This window comes from Thamnophis sirtalis, unplaced genomic scaffold (assembly GCF_051295495.1).
Source record: "Thamnophis sirtalis isolate CommonGarterSnake01/CBP01778 unplaced genomic scaffold, rThaSir2_p1.2 scaffold_6, whole genome shotgun sequence".
Lineage (NCBI taxonomy): Eukaryota > Metazoa > Chordata > Lepidosauria > Squamata > Natricidae > Thamnophis > Thamnophis sirtalis.
In genome coordinates, this window is record NW_028261386.1 from 133,816,133 (window position 1) to 133,836,474 (window position 20,342).

The 20,342-nt window shown below is 41.7% G+C and overlaps 1 protein-coding gene across 1 annotated transcript in view; it reads right to left on the reverse strand.

The window, feature by feature from the left end:
• The window catches only part of ARHGEF10 (Rho guanine nucleotide exchange factor 10), a 110,732-nt gene extending 95,881 nt beyond the window's left edge, over positions 1-14,851 (reverse strand). Inside the window, exons 1-2 of the mRNA XM_087718985.1 lie at positions 14,779-14,851; positions 1,351-1,441 (exon numbers count right to left, since the gene is read on the reverse strand). Of these exons, the coding sequence (XP_087575111.1) occupies positions 1,351-1,390 (40 nt within the window). The 5' untranslated portion in view covers positions 1,391-1,441; positions 14,779-14,851. The remainder of the gene's footprint in view (positions 1-1,350; positions 1,442-14,778) is intronic.
• Between the last annotated feature and the right edge of the window lie 5,491 nt (positions 14,852-20,342).

The following is a 20,342-nucleotide window of genomic DNA, read 5'->3' on the forward strand; positions in this document are numbered from 1 at the left end:
GGGGTTGGGAGCCCCAGGCCTGCTGGAACAGCCAGGTCTTGCAGAAAGCCTGAAGGCTGGTGAGGGTCCGAATCTCCACGGGGAGATCGTTCCAGAGGGGCAGAGCAGCCACAGAAAAGGCCCTCCCCCGGGGGGTCGCCAGTCGACATTGACTAGCTGATGGTATCCGGAGGAGGCCTAATCTGTGGGATCTGATTGGTCGAAGGGAGGTAATTGGCAGGAGGCGGTCTCTCAAGTACCCAGGTCCGATACCATGTAGGGCCGATACCAAGAAGGGGGTATACCAAGCACACCAGATGAACTTGTACAAAATGTCTTTCTCTTTCAGCAGCTGTCAGTCCACGAGGATCCCCAGACTCACACAACAACCAATCCCACAAGGGGAGCAGTAACCTCATTGAATATTAGTCTATCCCCAGAAACAGATAATGAATCCTTATCACAATCAGCCCTCCCATCTACATCTGCACAGGCTCCAGGTACTGAGCCAGGTTCTTGGCCTGGGGGCTATTGATAATTCCTAACAAACACACAAACGCAGCAAATGGATGGCTTCACCCAGTGATTCCATGAAGAATCTGTTAGAACCCCAGCCAGAACACAAACAGATGTTGCTAAGGCAGAAAAGAGTTTGCAAACTATGCTTAGTCAACATTTTACAGAAAATTATGCATCCACATATGTTTTCACTGGCTCTGTCCCATCACATATATTGACTTAGCCACCCTAAATAAAAACTGCATTGTAAACAACTTTGCATTAGCATAACCAGCCTATTACATCCCACAATAACAGAGATCCAGTTCCAGATAGGAGATAATGGATACCGTAACATATGGGGGAAAAAATTACTAGAAGCAACTTCTCATCTTTAATAACCAGTGCCAACTAATGAAGTCATTCAATGGAATCTTAAGGAAATCCAAAACACATGCTAGACACAGAATCTTCTCCCTATCGGTTTAGGAAAACAAAGAACGCAGTAAAAAAACAACAACAAAGACGATATAATTCAGAATAGCAAAACAACATTTAAGGAATTATTTTAAAAACCGCCATCCTGATGGAGCGGTTAAGGCGCCAGGCTAAAACCTAGGAGGCTCTGAATTCCAATCCCACCTGAGGCATGAAGCCAGCTGAGTGGGCCGGTCCCTCTCTCTGAGCTCCAGGAAGAACGCAGAGGCAAGCCGCTCCCACAAATCTTGCTAAAGAAATTGCAGGAAATAGGACAAACAGCATCCAGGTGTCAACACTGTCTTAAAGGCACAAAATAAATTAATTCAAATATTTTAAAACGCAGGCACTTTCAATTTACAATGAACAGCCCCTACTTTTTTATATTTGTATTACCTTCAGGGGGTGGTGGTGGAGGGAATCCTTCCATTTCCATTCTATTCTTCTTTCCCTAACGTGTTTTCTTTTCAGTGTACAACAAATGATTCTGTAATAAAAGAAAAATGAACATCTTTTCACATTTTTAGAACATACCATAAACATACTGACTACACGATAGAAAACATACCTAAATGTTTAAGAACAAGAGTTTCAGAGGATGGTGCTCTGAAATGTATGTATTTATTTATTTGCAGAGTTTAGCAATAGCAATAGCAGTTAGACTTATATACCGCTTCATAGGGCTTTCAGCCCTCTCTAAGCGGTTTACAGAGTCAGCATATTGCCCCCAACAACAATCCGGGTCCTCATTTCACCCACCTCGGAAGGATGGAAGGCTGAGTCAACCTTGAGCTGGTGAGATTTGAACCGCTGAACTGCAGATAGCAGTCAGCTGAAGTGGCCTGCAGTGCTGCACCCTAACCACTGAGCCACCTCGGCTCTTATGCCAACCTGCAATGACAGTGTGTCCCTTATTATAGGTAGTGCTTTATTTCAGAAATAATTTAGATTTACATTTATTTATTTTTCAAAAATCACGTCTGTCCTTTATTTTGGCCATTTAACTTTTCCCGTAGAAAAAGCACCACAAATATGCAGCCTCTTTCATATTCCTGTGAAAAATCATGGAAATGGAATTGTCTTTTTAAAATTAATTTAAATATACTGTTTGGCTTCAGACATTTTTATTAGGTTATGCATTTTGGTAAAAAAATTTCTTGGTTTTGTTCTTGTGTTTTCCTTTGTAACCAGTTTGAAAATGTTATCCTTGTGAATTTCTTTCAGATTTTCCCCTTTTTCAGGTGTGTCCTTTATTTTTTTCCCCCAAGAAAATATGATCACCACAGCCATACCACAACATGAATCCACTCAATACCATTTTTTCTTGTGTTTAATAGCAGATACTTCCATTAAGGTTACCGGTGCCAAACACTTAGTAAGTGGTTCTCAAACAAATACTGTGCCAGAAAATCTATATATATTACACCAACCTAAACTGTCCTTCATTTGTCCTAAAATCTTCCATTTTTACGCTGATACAGAAATGGCTGCCTGCAGTATAACTGTGCTTGTGTTATCATGCTATACCAACTCAGCAATTAACTCGGGCACTCAGCCAACACCCCTGACCAATATCAAAAGTGTAAACTCTTGTCAAAGATACTCCTAAACCTTCTCTAAGCCTATAGTACGGGCTGGGGCTACTCTGTAATAAAGTAAATCTTTCTACACATAATTTGACAGGTTTATGATTAAATAGCATGAAGCTTAAATCCAGATAAGCCTAACTTCAAATTAATTCATAATCCTGAACAACAAGGAATTAAGGAGAGAGTTTGTAAGTTTAGCAACAAGAAACGCAGGGCTTAAAAATGACATCAATAAGCTTTAAACCCAGAAACCAGACCTAAAGCACTGATAGTGCTCAACTTACAACAGTTCATTTAGTAACCGTTGTTACAATGGTTGACAACACCAAAAAAAGTGACTCGTGGCCGTTTTTCAGACTTATGACTGTTGCAGCATCCCCATGGTCACATAGTCAAAATATGGACAGTTGGCAACTGGCTCATATTTATGACGGCTGAAGCATCCCAAGGTCATTTATATGATCACATTTTGCAACCTTCTAATAAGCAAAATCAACAGGGAAGCCAGATTCACTTAACAATCATGTTACTAATTTAACAAATGCAGTCATTCACCTAACAACTAGCAATAGCAATAGCATTTAGACTTATATACCGCTTCATAGGGCTTTCAGCCCTCTCTAAGCGGTTTACAGAGTCAGCATATTGCCCCCAACAACAATCGGGGTCCTCATTTCACCCACCTCGGAAGGATGGAAGGCTGAGTCAACCTTGAGTCGGTGAGATTTGAACCGCTAAACTGCAGATAGCAGTCAGCTGAAGTGGCCTGCAGTACTGCACCCTAACCACTACGCCACCTCGGCTCTTACTTTGGCAAGAAAGGTCGTAAAATGGGACAAAGTTCACTTAACAGCTGTCTCATTTAGCAACAGAAATTTTGAGCTCAATTGTGGTCATAAGTTGTGAGGACTGTGCATATATAGCTTGCTTGTTCTGCATTTCCATGCTTTTTCGCAGCACATTAGCCCTGCCAGTAGTTTATAAGGAAGAGGCACCCTGCCAGTACTTCTCTCCAATTTGCTTATAAAAATTAGCAGCTTTTTGCTGGGACTGTGCCAAAATTTCTCGCTGGCTTCAGATTTTTTGCTTTACTAAAATCCTATTGGGAAACTGACACATCCTCGTGTTAAAATGCAAAGGAACCACGTTGCATGATGCAGCCTCAGAACAGGCCACGACATGTAAGACTTTTTCCTTCACTTTTTGCGTCTCTCTCAGTAGGGAAGCCTACTGAATTCATGACACTGATGTGGGCGGTGAATAAACATAATAGTAAAATGGGTTGAAATCATAAATTCAAGCATTTTGTTATGTGAGCGAAATACCCTAAATTTAATATACTAAAACTCTGATCTAATTATGTCCTGGGCCTCTTTTTTGTGTTTGGTGTGTTTGCCTCAATGTGAATCAAAGCAAAACAGGCCACTGTTTGTTGGATAATTACCTTATGAAATTCAATCTTTACTAAGGGGTTGCAGAACTGACACCCACAGTGGAAATTTTAATTAAATATTCCAGAGCTTGAAAAAAAAAGGAACTTGTTTTGAATCTCACAAGAATATTCTAAGCAAAATATGTTTCAGTGGTTTTCAATGTTGTGATATCCATCTTACAAATACTGGGCTGTCTATAATAACATGGATGCAATCAAGTGATCTCAAAGACATGACTATTGCTATTTTCAATGTGTGCAATTTAACAATTAATTTCCTATATCATAGATTGTGATTCCATTATTTATGTTCCACTTTTCTATTCCTTATCTTATTATTTTAAGAAAGAAAAGCCAGCATCAATAACTTCCTGTGTTTTTATTATCACATATAGCTTGGTGTCATTTGAGACAAACCTATGAATAATTTGATTCTTTTAATATACAGTTGCAAGAAAAAGTATGTGAACCCCTTGGGATTACGTGGAGTTTTGCATGAATTGGTCATAAAATGTGCTCTGAACTTCATCTAAGTCACAACAATAGACAAACACAGTCTGCTGAAAATAATACTACACAAACATTAGATGTTGCCATGGTTTTATTGAACATAACATGTAAACATTCACAGTGCAGGGAAGAAAAAGTATGTGAACCCCTAGCCTAATGACATCTCCAAGAGCTAATTGGAACCAGGAGTGAGCCAACCTTGACTCCAATCAGTGTGATGATATTGGATGTGTTGCTGACAGCTGTCCTGCCCTTTAAAAACACACACCTGTTTTGGGTTTACTGGTTTCAAGAAGCACTGTCTGATGTGAATCATGCCTCGCAGAAAAGAGCTCTCAGAAGACCTACGATCAAGAATTGTTGACTTGCATGAAGCTGGAAAGGGTTACAAAAGTATCTCCAAAAGCCTTGATCTTCATGTGTCTACGGTAAGACAGACTGTCTACAAATGGAGAAAGTTTAGCACTGTTGCTACTCTCCCTAAGCATGGTCGTCCTGTAAAAATAACTGCAAGAGCACAGCGCAGAATGCTTCATGAGGTAAAGAAGAATCCTAGAGTGTCAGCTAAAGACCTACAGAAATCTCTGGCACATGCTAACATTTTTGTTGACACATCTACAATAGGGAAAACATTAAACAAGAATGGAGTACATGGGAGGACACCACAGAGGAAGCCATTGCTGTCCCCCAAAAAATATTGCAGCACGTTTGAAGTTTGCAAAAGAGCACCTGGATGTTCCACAGCACTACTGGCAAAATATACTGTGGACAGGTGAAACCAAAATTGAGTTTTTTGGGAAAAACACACAACACTATGTCTGGAGAAAAAAAGGCACAGCACACCAACATCAAAACCTCATCCCCACTGTAAAACATGGCGGAGGGAGCATCATGGTTTGGGGCTGCTTTGCTGCCTCAGGGCCTGGACGGATTGTTGTCGTTGATGGGAAAATGAATTCCAGGGTTTATCAAGACATTTTGCAGGAAAACATACAACCATCTGTCCGCCAACTGAAGCTCCGCAGAGGATGGGTGATGCAACAGGACAATGACCAAAGCATACAAGTAATTCAACACAAAAATGGCTTCAATGGCACAGAATGCGCCTTCTGGAGTGGCCCAGTCAGAGTCCTGACCTCAACCCGATTGAAATGCTGTGGCATGACTTTAAGAGAGCGATTCACACCAGACATCCCAAGAATATTGCTGCACTGAAACAGTTTTATGAAGAGGAGTGGTCCACAATTACTCCAGATCATTGTGCAGGTCTGATCTGCAACTACAGGAAACGTTTGGTTGAGGTTATTGCTGCCAAAAGAGGGTCAACCAGTTATTAAGTCCAACGGTTCACATATTTTTTCCTCTCTTCACTGTGAATGTTTACATGTTATGTTCAATTAAACCATGGCAACATCTAATGTTTGTGTCGTATGATGTTCAGCAGACTGTGTTTTTCTATTGTTGTGACTTAGATGAAGTTCAGAGCACATTTTATGACCAATTCATGCAAAACTCCACGTAATCCCAAGGGGTTCACATACTTTTTCTTGCAACTGTATTAGTTTTCTCTTAAGCATATTTTGACTGTGGAATATTATTACAAACTGAACTAAGTTCAAAGTAAGCTCGAAGGATAAATTTTATTATTTTCTCCATAACACGGAAAACAGATTTTAAATAACAGTTAATTTGTTATGTTTCTGCAAATGTATAAACTTAAATACCACTCTTAAAAACTGAATATGTACTGTTGAGGAAATAAAGTACAGAATTTTAATTCAATTATTTTATAGATACTAGTTAACACATTTTCTCTACATAATTTAGAATAAAAAGAGGTACTTTGTGTCAAATGATCCTCAATATGCTAATTGCCATGAATATTCCTAAAATAATATTGCAGAGTATTTAAAAAAAAATTCCTTGTGTTTTATGGTTATTATAATAGCAATAGCAATGGCAGTTAGACTTATATACCGCTTCATAGGGCTTTCAGCCCTCTCTAAGCGGTTTACAGAGTCAGCATATCGCCCCCAACAACAATCCGGGTCCTCATTTCCCCCACCTCAGAAGGACGGAAGGCTGAGTCAACCTTGAGCCGGTGAGATTAGAACCGCTGAACTGCAGATAACAGTCAGCTGAAGTGGCCTGCAGTACTGCATCCTAACCACTGCGCCACCTCGGCTCTATTATAACCATTCAAACAAGGTGGGGGGGGGGCATTTTAAATTTCTGGAGAACAATGCTAAGCTATTTTTTATATTATAATTCAATTATTCCCCATCCACAATAGGGAAGAGTAAGCAGGACAAATTCTTAACCTTGAAAGTTACCATAGTAGTATATGCAAAGATTTGTCAGATAAAATACAAGCTTTGTAACAACTGAAACAGATTTTTCTAAACATAGAACTTCTGTGCTGCTTGTGTGGGTTAGCTGCTTATCCACCCATGGACTAAAGGATTAGTTGTTCATTAGAATTATTATTCCCTAAATTTGAATCAGGACTATCAGGCGAATCACAATGTATTAATTTAATGTCCTTGCATATCTGAAGTTGCACTTTCCAGTTGATTCACTTTTTGTTAGTTCTAACAAGACAGGTGTTGTTGTTTTATAGATCTTCCAAACCACCGCAAACAATGGTTTAATATGTGTTTTTATGTATGTTTTGTTTCTCATTTCATTACATTTCATACATCTTCCAGCATAGTCTTTCTTACCAATTACAAACACAGATAGCTTAAATGAAGTGATGTTCAATTTAGGACAGATTGTAAATTGATACCAGATTGCATTTAATGCAACCCCAAATTCAAGGGTAAAGCTTGTACACAATTAAGGCTAGCATGTATGCATTTGCAACTGTGGTTTTAAGAGCTGCTAATCTTTGTGTGTGCAAAATAGAGAATACAGAATATCAGTACAAGTTTAAAAAAAGAAAAGGCTCAGCATTACATTAACACCACAATTCGATGTGATTGAATGGCATGAACAAGGTCAAGGCTACTAAGAGGACAAGATGTTGGAATACCTGAATCTATTATTTATTCATTCATTCATTCATTCATTCATTCATTCATTTATAAATAAATAGAATTTATATGCCACCCAATCCCGAAGGACTCCGAGCGGCTTACAAAAAAGAGAAAGGGAAAAAAAAGACACATAACGAACACATAACCAAAAAAACCGGTTTAAAATCGCAACACCTCATACGTTCATTCTAATCGGGGCTGGACGTCAACAGTGAGGTCAACAGCCCCAGGCCTGCCGGAACAGCCAGGTTTTTACAGCTTCCCTGAAGGCCATGAGAGTGGGTAAGGTCCGGATCTCTGGGGGTAGCTGATTCCAAAGAGTCGGAGCAGCCACAGAGAAGGCTCTCCTCCGGGGGCCCGCCAGCCGACACTGTCTGGCTGACGGCGTCTGAAGGAGGCCCAATCTGTGGGATCTTACTGGCCGCTGGGAGGTATGTGGCAGGAGGCGGTCTCGAAGGTACGCTGGCCCTAAGTCATGTAGGGCTTTAAAGGTAATAACCAACACCTTGAATTGCGTCCGGAGACTAATAGGTAGCCAGTGCAGCTCGCGGAGGACAGGTATAATGTGGGTGTACCTCGGTGCACCCAATGTCGCTCACGCGGCCACATTCTGGACTAGCTGCATTCTCCAAACGCTTTTCAAGGGTAGCCCCATGTAGAGCGCGTTGCAATAATCCAGCCTTGAGGTGACAAGGGCGTGAGTGACCGTTTGGAGTGCCTCCAGATCCAAATAGGGCCGCAATTGGTGCACCAGACGAACCTTGGCAAAGGCTCCCCTGGTCTATATATATATATATATTATTTATTTTGCTTTCTATAACTAATCTGATACATTGTAAACCATGATTTTAAATTGTGAGGGTATTTTTACAGCCTTTATATTTGATTAATATACATAAGTAATTTGTCTAAAATTTTCATTTCCTGTTTCTGAATAAACCTGTTTCTGAGTTGGAACCAGTTACCCTATTTTCCATAGAACTATTAATTCAAATAATGTGACTATCTCATGAGATTTATTAACTGCACTAATTGAAAACTACACATGACATTGGCTTATTGCCCAAAACCTCAAGAGTGTCTGGCGTTCTTGGGCTGCTGATGGTGTCTGATGGTGTCATCTCCCACGATTTGCATTTTTAAAAAGATTTAGAAGAAGCGGCGGGTGGGTGGGTGGGTAGTTCTAGCGCCCTCTAGGTTTCGGCATCTTGGACCACTGACTACCTGGCTTCAGCCTATAGATGCCCCATCTGAACTACAAACAATATTAATTGTAGTTAAATCAGTGTTTCTCAACCTTGGCGTTTTTAAGTCCTGTGGACTTCAACTCCCAGAATTCCCCAGCCAGCTGTGCTGGCTGGGGGATTCTGGGAGTTGAAGTCCACAGGACTTCAAGTCGCCAAGGTTGAGAAACACTGACTTAAATGACGAAACTATTGGGTTGGCAAGAAATGATAAGTGGTAGTTATTTATAAGTCACCCTAACTGGAACTGCAGTATGGACCATTATGTTAAACTTTTCCTTAGAACAATAAGGGTCCTGATTCAAATCAAATTGCCTGCACTTTTTCCTAGCAAGGAAAAAAAAAGTTTAGCCTATTCATGATATTAGCTCTTACATAATTTTCTGCCTATTTAAGCTGTGAAATTTGGTCCCAGTATAACTCATCATACTGTACCGATCTAATCCTGCAAATAATTTTTGTGCAATATAAATACACATCTTTTTTTCTTTAAAAAAAGAAGCTACGTTACAAGATTGGTGTAAGTAGTTTGATTGCCTGTTTGCCATTTTCTTTGCCATTTTCTTTGCAAAATGTTTGATATTTCATCTCTGAAAAGTTTCAACCACTAGGGAAAGTAGCCATCAGGAGTTATAAGAGCTGTAATCCTAAATGTTTAGAAGATGCCTTCCCTCAACAGATTTTAATAGTTAATAGATTTTAATTTGTTAATCCCCTAGCAAATTATAATAATATAATAATTTTAAACCTGTCCAATTCATTTATTTTATCCAGGGGATTTACAGCAAAGGCAAACCTAACCTACATCAGTGGCTCCAAAACTTTTGGGCACCAGGAACCGGTTCTGTGGAGAGTGGTTTTTCCATGGACCAGAGGGAGTCTTGTTTCATGTGCTGCTTACATCCCATGAATGGGGCTTCACGTGTTTGCACCGTGGCACGACAAAACCGCGCTCGACTAAGCCGTGCCCGATTAAACCGCGTCGCTGACGTCATCAACAGGGCGACAACAGCGAGCGCAGAGAAAGAAGGGCGCTTTAAATAGCGCTTTGAAAGCAAGCCGATTCAACTTAAGGTAAGGGTTAGGTTTAGAGTTAGGTTTAGGGTTAGGTTTAGGGTTAGGTTTAGGGTTAGGTTTAGGGTTAGGGTTAGGTTTAGGATTAGGTTAAGGGTTAGGATTAGGTTTAGGGTTAGGTTAAGGGTTAGGTTTAGGGTTAGGATTAGGTTAAGGGTTAGGTTTAGGGTTAGGATTAGATTTAGGGGGGTTAGGTTTAGGGGTTAATTTTAGGTTTAGCGTTTACAACGTGCTTCTGTCTCCGCGCTGTTGTCACCCTGTTGATGACGTCAGCTACGCGGTTTCGTCGAGCGCGGTTTAGTTGAACGCGGTTTTGTGGTGGAACCGCTTGCGCAGACCAGTTTCTAGCATGCTGCGGACTGGTGCTGGATCATGGACACCTGACCTACATGACACGTTTTCTCATTTGGTGATGTGATCAACAGCATGAGATTGTTGGACTATAAGACCTAGAATTCCCTACCATTTGGGGTCGGTGAATTAAAAATATCCAAATCACTTACACACCTATGACCCACGTTGTTCAGAATCTTCACTTTATATAAACTCTCACAAACCGGTTTTATTTAGTAAAGCTTCAGCTACAAATTGCAACAACTTTAGAATTCAATCTCAAGAATTTGTTACAAATGCCAAATCTTAGTTCTCTATATGCACCTGCTCAATTTTGGATTCATCCGCCACATTAATCCCTAATGTGGCTAGCTTCTTTTTTGGTTTAATGTGTTGTTGTTCAGTCACTAAGTTGTGTCCAACTCATAGACCACAGCACACCAGGCCCTCCTGTCCTCCCCTCTCCGGGAGTTTGCTCAAATTCATTGTGTCAGTGACCTTCCTAACCATATCTTCCTCTGCCTTCCCTTTCTCCTTTTGCTTTAATTTCCCAACATCAGGGTCTTTTCCAATGACTTCTCTCTTCTCATTTGGTGGCCAAAACATTTGAAATGTGGTGAGTAAAGTCAGCTAATTGTATACATTCAATAAATGGGAGTTAAAACAATTTTGAGTTAATGCAGTATGCAAATCTCATCTTTACCTTTCTCTTACAATCTACAATCATCCTTTCTGTAGCTTCACAATGGAGCCTATAGTTATTCCGGGGACCTTAAGGCCATTTAAAATCCTCCAAAATAATTGTCCTGTCTTTCTAATACTAATCCTTGTGACAGCCTCCAAACTCTTATCTTCCACCAATACATTATACTAGATCAGTGTTTCTCAACCTTAGCAACTTGAAGATGTCCGGACTTCAACTCCCAGAATTCCCCAGCCAGCGAATGCTGGCTGGGGAATTCTGGGAGTTGAAGTCCGGACATCTTCAAGTTGCCAAGGTTGAGAAACACTGTACTAGGTCATAAATTTTAGTGCACCGAGTCACTTATTCATTTAAAGTTGGATCTTTTTGAATGATCCTGCTCTAATCTGCAATATAAAATGGAAATCTGGCTCACTTAATGAGCCATGTGTGACTAAAGTGGTTTTTCCTTCATTGCTGGTACCAAACGCAATTCTGCTCAGATGGATTTTTTTTAAAAAAAAGAAAACTTAGGATTCTGCATGAATGAAAAAAAAAATATCTCTCCATTGATAGTTTCTCTACAAAGGCTGCTTTTCTTTTTCTCAAGTGTTCATTATATAAATATTCTGGGAATTTCCCAATTCATTTGAATGTTGAAATACACAGTGAATTGCCAGATACGGTATTTTAACAAAGTATTCCAGTTCCTAAAATTCTGTCAAGTGGATATACATACAAAGATGAGCTGATCTGAAAAAAAAATGCTTCTAAATATTTTATCCAAAATATTTAAAGTTCACCTTTCTGCAACTGTGGCACTCAAGAAGAGCTTTCATAAAGCCATATAATATTGGAAATAAGATTTTTTTAAAGTTATTAAATATACATAGGTTGGTTCTCTGTTCATCTGTAATATAATTTTTGTGCTCTGTGAATTATGAAATATTGGAATAGCATGAGGAGCAGACCACGTTTTACTCCATGCAGTATCTTACAACAGTTATTTTTTAGATTACATTACACTTTTCCCAGCTTCAAACAACCTATTTCAAAAATAATGTTCACTGATCTTACATTCATATTTCAAATAAAAGATAAACATTATCTTCTATAATTCAGCATGTTGAGCTTTCTTCAAAGTGATGCATCTTTATACTTTCAAGGTCAATAATCAATTATTCCTGAGTAAAGTGTCCACAGTCTAAAGTAACATCCTCTGAATATTCTTTCTCACATTTTCAGAATCTTTTCATGTTAGCCAAAGGTGATAACTACTGTAGTTATGGCAGAATGCAATTAATCATAAATAATCATTACATTACTAGAAAGCTGTTGAGGATAAGGCAAATGGCTTTTCCAAGATTTGAACACATGGGAAAAGCTAGGACTGAGCCACAAAACACAAATCATTCATTTGAAGTCAAGAGTTCTTTCATACAGAATCACCACCCTTTCCAAATCTTCTCAGCCAACCAGAATTCTAAGCACACAAGACCAACAATTTATTAATTGTAAAATCTATCTCAATTCAAGCTGTTGACAAGTCATCTAAAACAATAAAATTTCCTCCCAGTCTCTCTAAGCTAGAGACTTCAAGTAAGAATTATGCCCACAGCCACATTTCAAAGTGTTGGTTGGTTCAAGGATGAACACTTAACTAAAACTGGCATTCTTTTTCAACTGACTTAAATAGTACATGAATACATATATTTAGTATATTTATTATAAGTAATATCTATAAGATTAATACTTTCTTCCTTCTCTAGTTCAAAAATAACAATGCAGAGGCTTCATTTAACACTGCAAGCTTCCCTTCTGCGTTCCACCTAACTGCTCCCATTGTTCTCTTAAGAGAACAAGACTTAAAAGTATTAACTATGGCTTTTTTAGGTCCCTCTTTCAAATAATTCTCCAGCAATTCTCATTTTTGTGCCATAATCCTTAACATTGCTTCTCATACGTATCCTATAGATGGGGAAACTGTAAAGGAAAACAGTGATCTCTGCTCACCCCGTTCTTTTGATTCTCAAAGTCTCCAGAAGATAAATCTGGCAGGTGCATACATTTAATTTATTTAAGCAATTTATTAGCCAGCCCCTTGATGACATATTTATTTTCACTTTCTAGCATTAGAAAGTGAATTACCTCCAAAATAAAGCACAGATATTAAGGGACATTCCATGGGGGTAGACAGATAGACTGGTTGATTCAACCACAAGAAATGACTTCAAGTTGCCATGGGTAAAGTCTCAAGTTGTTAGTAACTTATTTTCTCCAATATAATTTTTTTTGAAAGAAATTCCAACTTTAAAATAGCAGGAATGGTGTAGATTTGCTGATAATTCAATAATGGCAGCAAAGTGGGTTTTTTTCTGTAATCCTGAGGTAGGCAGGGATCATCTTAAATGAATTTTCTGTATAGAATGTTACCTATTGGCAAGTTCTCTATCACACCTCTTCTTCCAGAGCTCAAGACGAGTTATCTGGAAATTTCCCTTTATTTCCACAACTACCCCGTGAAGCACCGGCTCAGATAGCCACACCTGTCAATCAGTCATCTAACTTCTGCATCCCCAATCATTTCTATGTAAGGTGATTATTTGCTGGGGGGGAGGAGGGGGGGGGACCCACCTCTGGCTACAGAAGTCAAGAAAGCATCTCTGTAGTCCCACACAGCATCTACTAAGAAGTCCACAAGTGGGCAAGGGAATAAAAGTGGTCAGAGAACAGGCCCTTTTCTGCATGTGATCAACTCTACGTTTTCTGGTGCAGATTCCATCACTTTTGCCGCACCCTTAAGCGAGCCTCCTCCCTCTTTTGCAATAGGCGCTTGGTAGGATTAAGGAGGAATCAGGATGTACACTTGGCATCACCGCCACATTCCCAGAGAAAACTTTTACACATTGAAAAGCTGCACTGCTGGCCCCAAGGAGGCAGCCACAGACATCAACATTATAAAGAAAGAAATGCCTAGAGCAGTGTTTCTCAACCTTGGCAACTTGAAGATGTCCGGACTTCAACTCCCAGAATTCCCCAGCCAGCATTCGCTGGCTGGGGAATTCTGGGAGTTGGAGTCCGGACATCTTCAAGTTGCCAAGGTTGAGAAACACTGGCCTAGAGAGTGTCCTCCTTGCACAGCTGGTCCAGAACTCAATTCCATGCAGTTAACATTGTTTTATTCTTAAAACATGCCCAGCCCTGGAGCAACACCATCCCAGTGCACAGGCAGAGAGAGAGAGAGAGAGAGAGAGAGAGAGAGAGAGAGAGAGAGAGAGAGAGAGAGAGAAATGCTGAGCAGAAATAACTCAATCCCACGGATTTAATTAGGTGCATGTATTAAAGGACAACACATGAAGCGTTTATGTTGGGGAAATGAAAAACACCTCCCTTCTCCCTGCATATTTCCTTTTTTTTTTAAGGAGATCCTCCCTTTCCCAAAGTCTCTCGCTGAGCAAAACCATTGCACAGAAAACGCCTTTAAAGAGTTTTGGCATCCACAGCTCCTGCCTATGCATACGAATTTTTGCACCGTGACACCATCCCTTTGCTGGATCCAAGACGTTGCACACATGTACACACGTCCCACGTCCCCCGCTGTGGGTGGGGAGGGGCAGGAGAGGGACATACTCGGAGGGGGCTCCCCATGGGGAACAAGAAGTCAAACTTATCCCCCCCCCCCGCCTCCGCCTGCGCCCCACTCCCTGCGCTTCTGCAGCATCTGCCTGCAAAGGGTGGGCGGAGGGGGAATGCACAGAGCAGTCCAAGCTCCCCCACTCGGGAGCCCCACGCGCGCCTCCACTTTCCCTCCTCCTCCGCAGAAGCCCCGTCTCTGCGCCCCGGTTGCGCCGAATCCTACGCCTTTCGAGGATGCGCTCAACCCCCCAAAAAAGCCAAGCCTGTCCGGCATCGCTTTGGTCACCTTTTGCAGCCTGTGGACACCGCTGCGCTCCTGGGGCTTCACCGGCGCTTGAGGTCCCCTCCGAGACGCGAACCCGGGCAGCGTCTCCCCCGCAGACGCCGCCTGCAGGGTCCCCCGCGAGGATGTCGCCGGGACCTGGCGCTTGATTGGAGGGAGCCCGGGAGGGATCGCGCCCTCCGGTTGGCTCTCGCGGCTGCCACTCCAGCGGCTGCTCCCCCCTTTTGCAGAGCCGCCGCCGCTGCCGCCGCCGCCGCTCCGGCTCCTTCCCTCCCACCCCCGTCCGCGCATGCCTGGCATTCCTCGGAGGCCACGTGACCCGGCTCATTGCTCTCCCTTGCACAGCTGGGCTCCGCTGCAGCGACCGCCGCGTCCGCTCTTGAGTCCGGCCCTGGTTTCTCTTTGCAAATCCCCCTCCCCTGTGCAAACCCCTCCATTGGCACTAAAAGCAACAACTTGGGCATTTTCCACCTCTTTCCCCACGACTTTCTGTGGCCCTCGGAGGAAAAGCATTGATTCCAAGGGGAGCCTCCTGGGGCGCCCCCAGCCTGAACCGCCGCTCAGCCCGCCTCCTTACACAGGCACTGCGGTGCATTTGAGGGTCTTGTTTATACAGAGCTTGGGAGTTTTCTGACAGCCTCTTTTCCCAGCGGTGCTTCCAGTTCTAGATAGGAAGGGTCATCTCCATAGAGCAGTGTTTCTCAACCTTAGCAACTTGAAGATGTCCGGACTTCAACTCCCAGAATTCCCCAGCCAGCGAATGCTGGCTGGGGGATTCTGGGAGTTGAAGTCCCGACATCTTCAAGTTGCCAAGATTGAGAAACACTGTACTAGGAGGATTAGATATAAGCGAGTAGTTGCAGCTCTTAAGTAAGTCAAGGTGGTGCAGTGGTTAAATGCAGCACTGCAGGCTACTGCTAGATCAGCAGTTCAGTGGTTCAAATCTCACCGGCTCAGGGTTGACTCAGCCTTCCATCCTTCCGAGGTGGGTAAAATGAGGACCCAGATTGTTGGGGGCAATATGCTGACTCTCTGTAAACCGCTTAGAGAGGGCTGAAAGCCCTATGAAGCGGTATATAAGTCTACTGCTATTGCTATAAGTCACATGGTTGTTAAGTGAATCCGGCTTCCCCCATGGACTTCATTGGTCAGGTCGCAAAAAGGGGATCGCGTGACTCTGGGACACTGAGACCGTCATAAGTAAGAGCCAGTTGCCAAGCATCCCAATTTGGATCACTATGGGGATGCTGCAAGTCATTAAGTGTGAAAAACAGCCATAAGTCCCTTTTTCCAGTGCTGTTGCAACTTGAACGGTCGCTAAGTCAGTCGCACAGTCGCTAAGTGATTGTATTTTGGCTAATTTTGAGATACTAGGACAGTGTTTCTCAACCTTGGCCACTTGAAGATGTCCGGACTTCAACTCCCAGAATTCCCCAGCCAGCGAATGCTGGCTGGGGGATTCTGGGAGTTGAAGTCCGGACATCTTCAAGTGGCCAAGGTTGAGAAACACTGCCATAGATCCTTAAGGAGTGGTATTTTGCGAAGACAAATAGAAGCAATCAAGAGTTTTGTGCCTTAAAAGTCGGATCCCCCCTCCCCCTTACAAGAATTGCTATTTGGTAAATGGCCCAACAATAATCAAGATAATTTACTGTTGAAATTTCTATAGAGTACTGCCAACAGGTAGCTGGGCAGTGTATACATTTAATAAATGACCTCTGGATAATAGAAATAAACCAGGCCACAAGGCAGTTGGTCATTTTTTTTTTGTCCCAGTCCATGGGTCTACAGCCAAAATGCAGGCATGATTTGGATGCTGTATTTGTGCAAAATAGTATTCACTGACACTGCGCCTGTGGGAATTATGCTAAGATGATGATGATGATGATAGAAATGATAATTTATGATAGTTGGGTCTACTGATTTAAAGCATCAGCTTAGAAACTAGGATACTGAGAATTCGAATCCCATCCCAGGTATGAGCCCAACTCACTCTCGGCCCAACTCACCTCACACCAGGGGTGGATTTCAAAAAAATTTACTACTGGTTCGGTGGGTGGGCTAGATGGGCAGACCGCCTCCTGCCGATTACCTCCCTCAGACCGATTAGATCTCACAGGTTAGGTCTCCTCCGGATTCCATCTGCCAGCCAATGTCGGCTGGCGACTCCCCGGGGGAGAGCCTTCTCTGTTGCAGCTCCAGCCCTCTGGAATGATCTCCCTGTTGAGATCCGGACCCTTACTACCCTCCCGGCCTTCCGCAAAGCCACCAAGTCCTGGCTGCTCCAGCTGGCCGGGGGGGGGGGCTGTGAAATATCCAGCCCCACGGAAATCGTGAATGTTGCGGTTTTGTTTTTAAAGTGTTGTCTTTGTCTAGTTTTCCCCCTTTCCCTTGTCTATTGTGAGCCGCCCGGAGTCCTTCGGGAGTGGGCGGCATACAAGACAAATCAAATCAAATGTAACATTGGGGGTGGCCAACTTGATGTCACTCACACTCTGTCACATGACCCCCACACCAAGCCATGCACACCAAAACGGTAGCTAGTTTTGACAGGGGGGGTGTGTTCAAGCCAGGGGTCTTAGCTGTCTTTTTTTTTTGGATCCCCAGAGCACGTGATCAGGGTGCCATACTGCGCTGAGAAGCCACGCTCGGGTGGCTCCTGCTGAAGTCTGCATCTAGAAGCTAAGTAAGCTGCATTATTTGAATTTCCTTATACCACAGGTGTCAATTGTACAGGGCCCTCATAAAACTGGGTTTTACTAAAAAAACAAGAAGCAGCTTGTTTTGTTCCCAAGAAAGTGTAACTTTCTTCTCTTTTGCCATGTCTTTTTTTCCCTGGGCAATAAAATTAAAATACGCAATGAGGTACCATCAGTTGTCTACCAAAAGTAATCCAGGCACAAATCCTTTTTATTGTTATTTACATATTAATTTACATTAGCACTGAAGGGAGGGAACCATACTGCATCCACAATAAGCAGCACTGCCACTTATCATATGTCTAATCCAGTGTTTCCCAACCTTGGCAACTTGAAGATGTCCGGACTTCAACTCCCAGAATTCCCCAGCCAGCATTCGCTGGCTGGGGAATTCTGGGAGTTGAAGTCCGGACATCTTCAAGTTGCCAAGGTTGGGAAACACTGCCACTCTAATCTGCCTGTCCCAGCAAACTTAGCAAGAGAGAACAAAAACATTAACAGAATTCCAGAAAGATGGCTTTTATTTTTTTAAATCAAAATGCAACCTAAATCTCTAAACTACAATCCTTTGAAACACAAGGAGATACAGCTTCAAACATGATACTGTAGAAGCAAGACTAAAGCAAATGATAAGAATGGTTGAATATAGAGATGGGGCTTTAGCAGGAAAGGGAGCAGTCAGAACTGGAAACAGCTGGTGGCACCATGGAGGAGTCTTCATCTTTTGTATCTGCAATAAACTCTTTAAAGACGATCAGGATTCTCAGCTTATGAAAGTAGAAGCGTATTCATATACAGACAGGTTCCAAGCTGTTTAGGAATATACATAGAATTTAACTTGAAACTTTTCCAAACAGGAGTCATATGCTCCTGTCAGGACATACCCAGCAGAAACCCAACTGCCACAGTCTTCTGAGTGGTGGCCCCTTCTATACAGAACATCATTCACCACGAGGCACAGCTGACTCCCCCCCCCAATCCTGTTGCTCTTATAAGCTGTGCAGCGTCATCTACGTGTGGCTATATACATTTGCTTAATAAATAAATAATTCTAGACCGTAATCATTTTTTAACTTCCTTCAGTTGTCCAATTGGGGAAAGAACTAGAAAATGAGCAATACTGTAGTAGCCAGATTAATTTTTTTCAGAGAAGGGATGTAATTGATAGATCATCTGTAGAGGGGGGGGGGAAGGTTTTCCTTCATACTACACCAGCCTGAGGATCAAGAGCAGATCATCGAGAGGATTCCCAGGCTGTGTTCCTGTTTTTTCAAGTAGAAGTCATTCAGATGATACCTTAGGCTGGGACAGAAGATCGTTTCAATCAACCACCAAGATTCTGACTGACAGGTTTGGCATGAAAGCAAATTTCCCTGCTAGGAAGGAACGAAATAAAAGAATGCCGTCTTCTTTCCTATTTTGTTTTTATTGGGACGAGAACTGTTTGCAAAGAAGATATGATAGGAAGCAAATTAGCAAGTCATTAATATAAATGAAAATTATATGCCAATGATGTTGTAGTAACATATACTCATCCAAACCACTCTAGAGCTGTTAATGGAATATACAGAGCAGTATGGCTTGGAATATAGAATTGGATTTTTTTAATCCAGCCTTTATTATTTTCATAAATAGCTGAAGGCAACAAACATACTTAATACTCCTTCTATTTTGTCCACAACAACAACCCTGTGAGGTAAGTTGGGCGGAGAGAGAATGATTGGGCCAAAGTCACCCAGCCGGCTTTTTCGTGCCTAAGGCTGGATTAGAACTCAGAGCTTCCTGGTTTCTAGCCTGGTGCCTTAATCACTAGACCAAAATGATGGTATAAAAAAAGCAGTATCTGTAACAGGGTTTAATATTATTGCTAAAAAATCAGATACCAGGGGATTTACTTAATAACAAAAAAAAAAGATTTCTTTATGAATAACTATTTTCAGACTTAGAAATGTATAAAGGGAAATATATTAAGATGGAAAAAATGAAATGGAAGGGAAAATGTTACACTTAGTTAATATCACACTAAAAGAAACTAATATGTTTTACTAGTATATCAGCCTAATACTGATTGCAAAAATAAACCATTTCTTCTCTAAACATTGGGAAATACAGTAATAGGGTTGGATCACTTTTTAAACATTTTGTGGCAATGCTGTAAAGCCCCTAAATTTTGGAAAATGATTTATTATAAAATGAAACCGATTTTAAAAATCAAATTTATTTTCCAACCTTCTAATTTTTCAGTTAAAACATTACTAAATGTTACCACAACAAGCTGTTTTTCTCAAGCCATGGTGGGACAGTGATTAGAATACAGCAGTGGTTCCCAAACTTGGCAACTTTAAGACTTGTGGACTTCAACTCCCAGAATTCTCCAGCCAGCCGAGCTCGGCTGGCTGGAGAATTCTGGGAGTTGAAGTCCACAAGTCTTAAAGTTGCCAAGTTTGGGAACCACTGGAAATACAGTATTGAGGCTAACTCACTGCTCACTGCTAGAATTCAAATTTCACCAGGCTCAAGTTTGACTCAGCCTTCCATCTTTCTGAGGTTGGTAAAATGAGGATCCAGATTGTTGGGGGCGATATACTGATTTTGCAAATTGCTTAGACAGTGCTGTAAAAGCACTATGAAGCAGTATACTAAGTGGTATAGTATTACTGTTTTGTACACAGTAACAACAGCTCCCAGGATTTTTTGCCTTTCATTGGTAATTACATCATACAATCCCTCTGTAGAATAACAAATTTAAATTGTGTGAGTCTGCATAAAAGTTAAAAATCTTATATTTGAAAAACAAATCAGATACGGAATTCAGTTCTATGTGGAAGCTACTCTTGGATTACACTTCCACATATGGTCCTATACAGC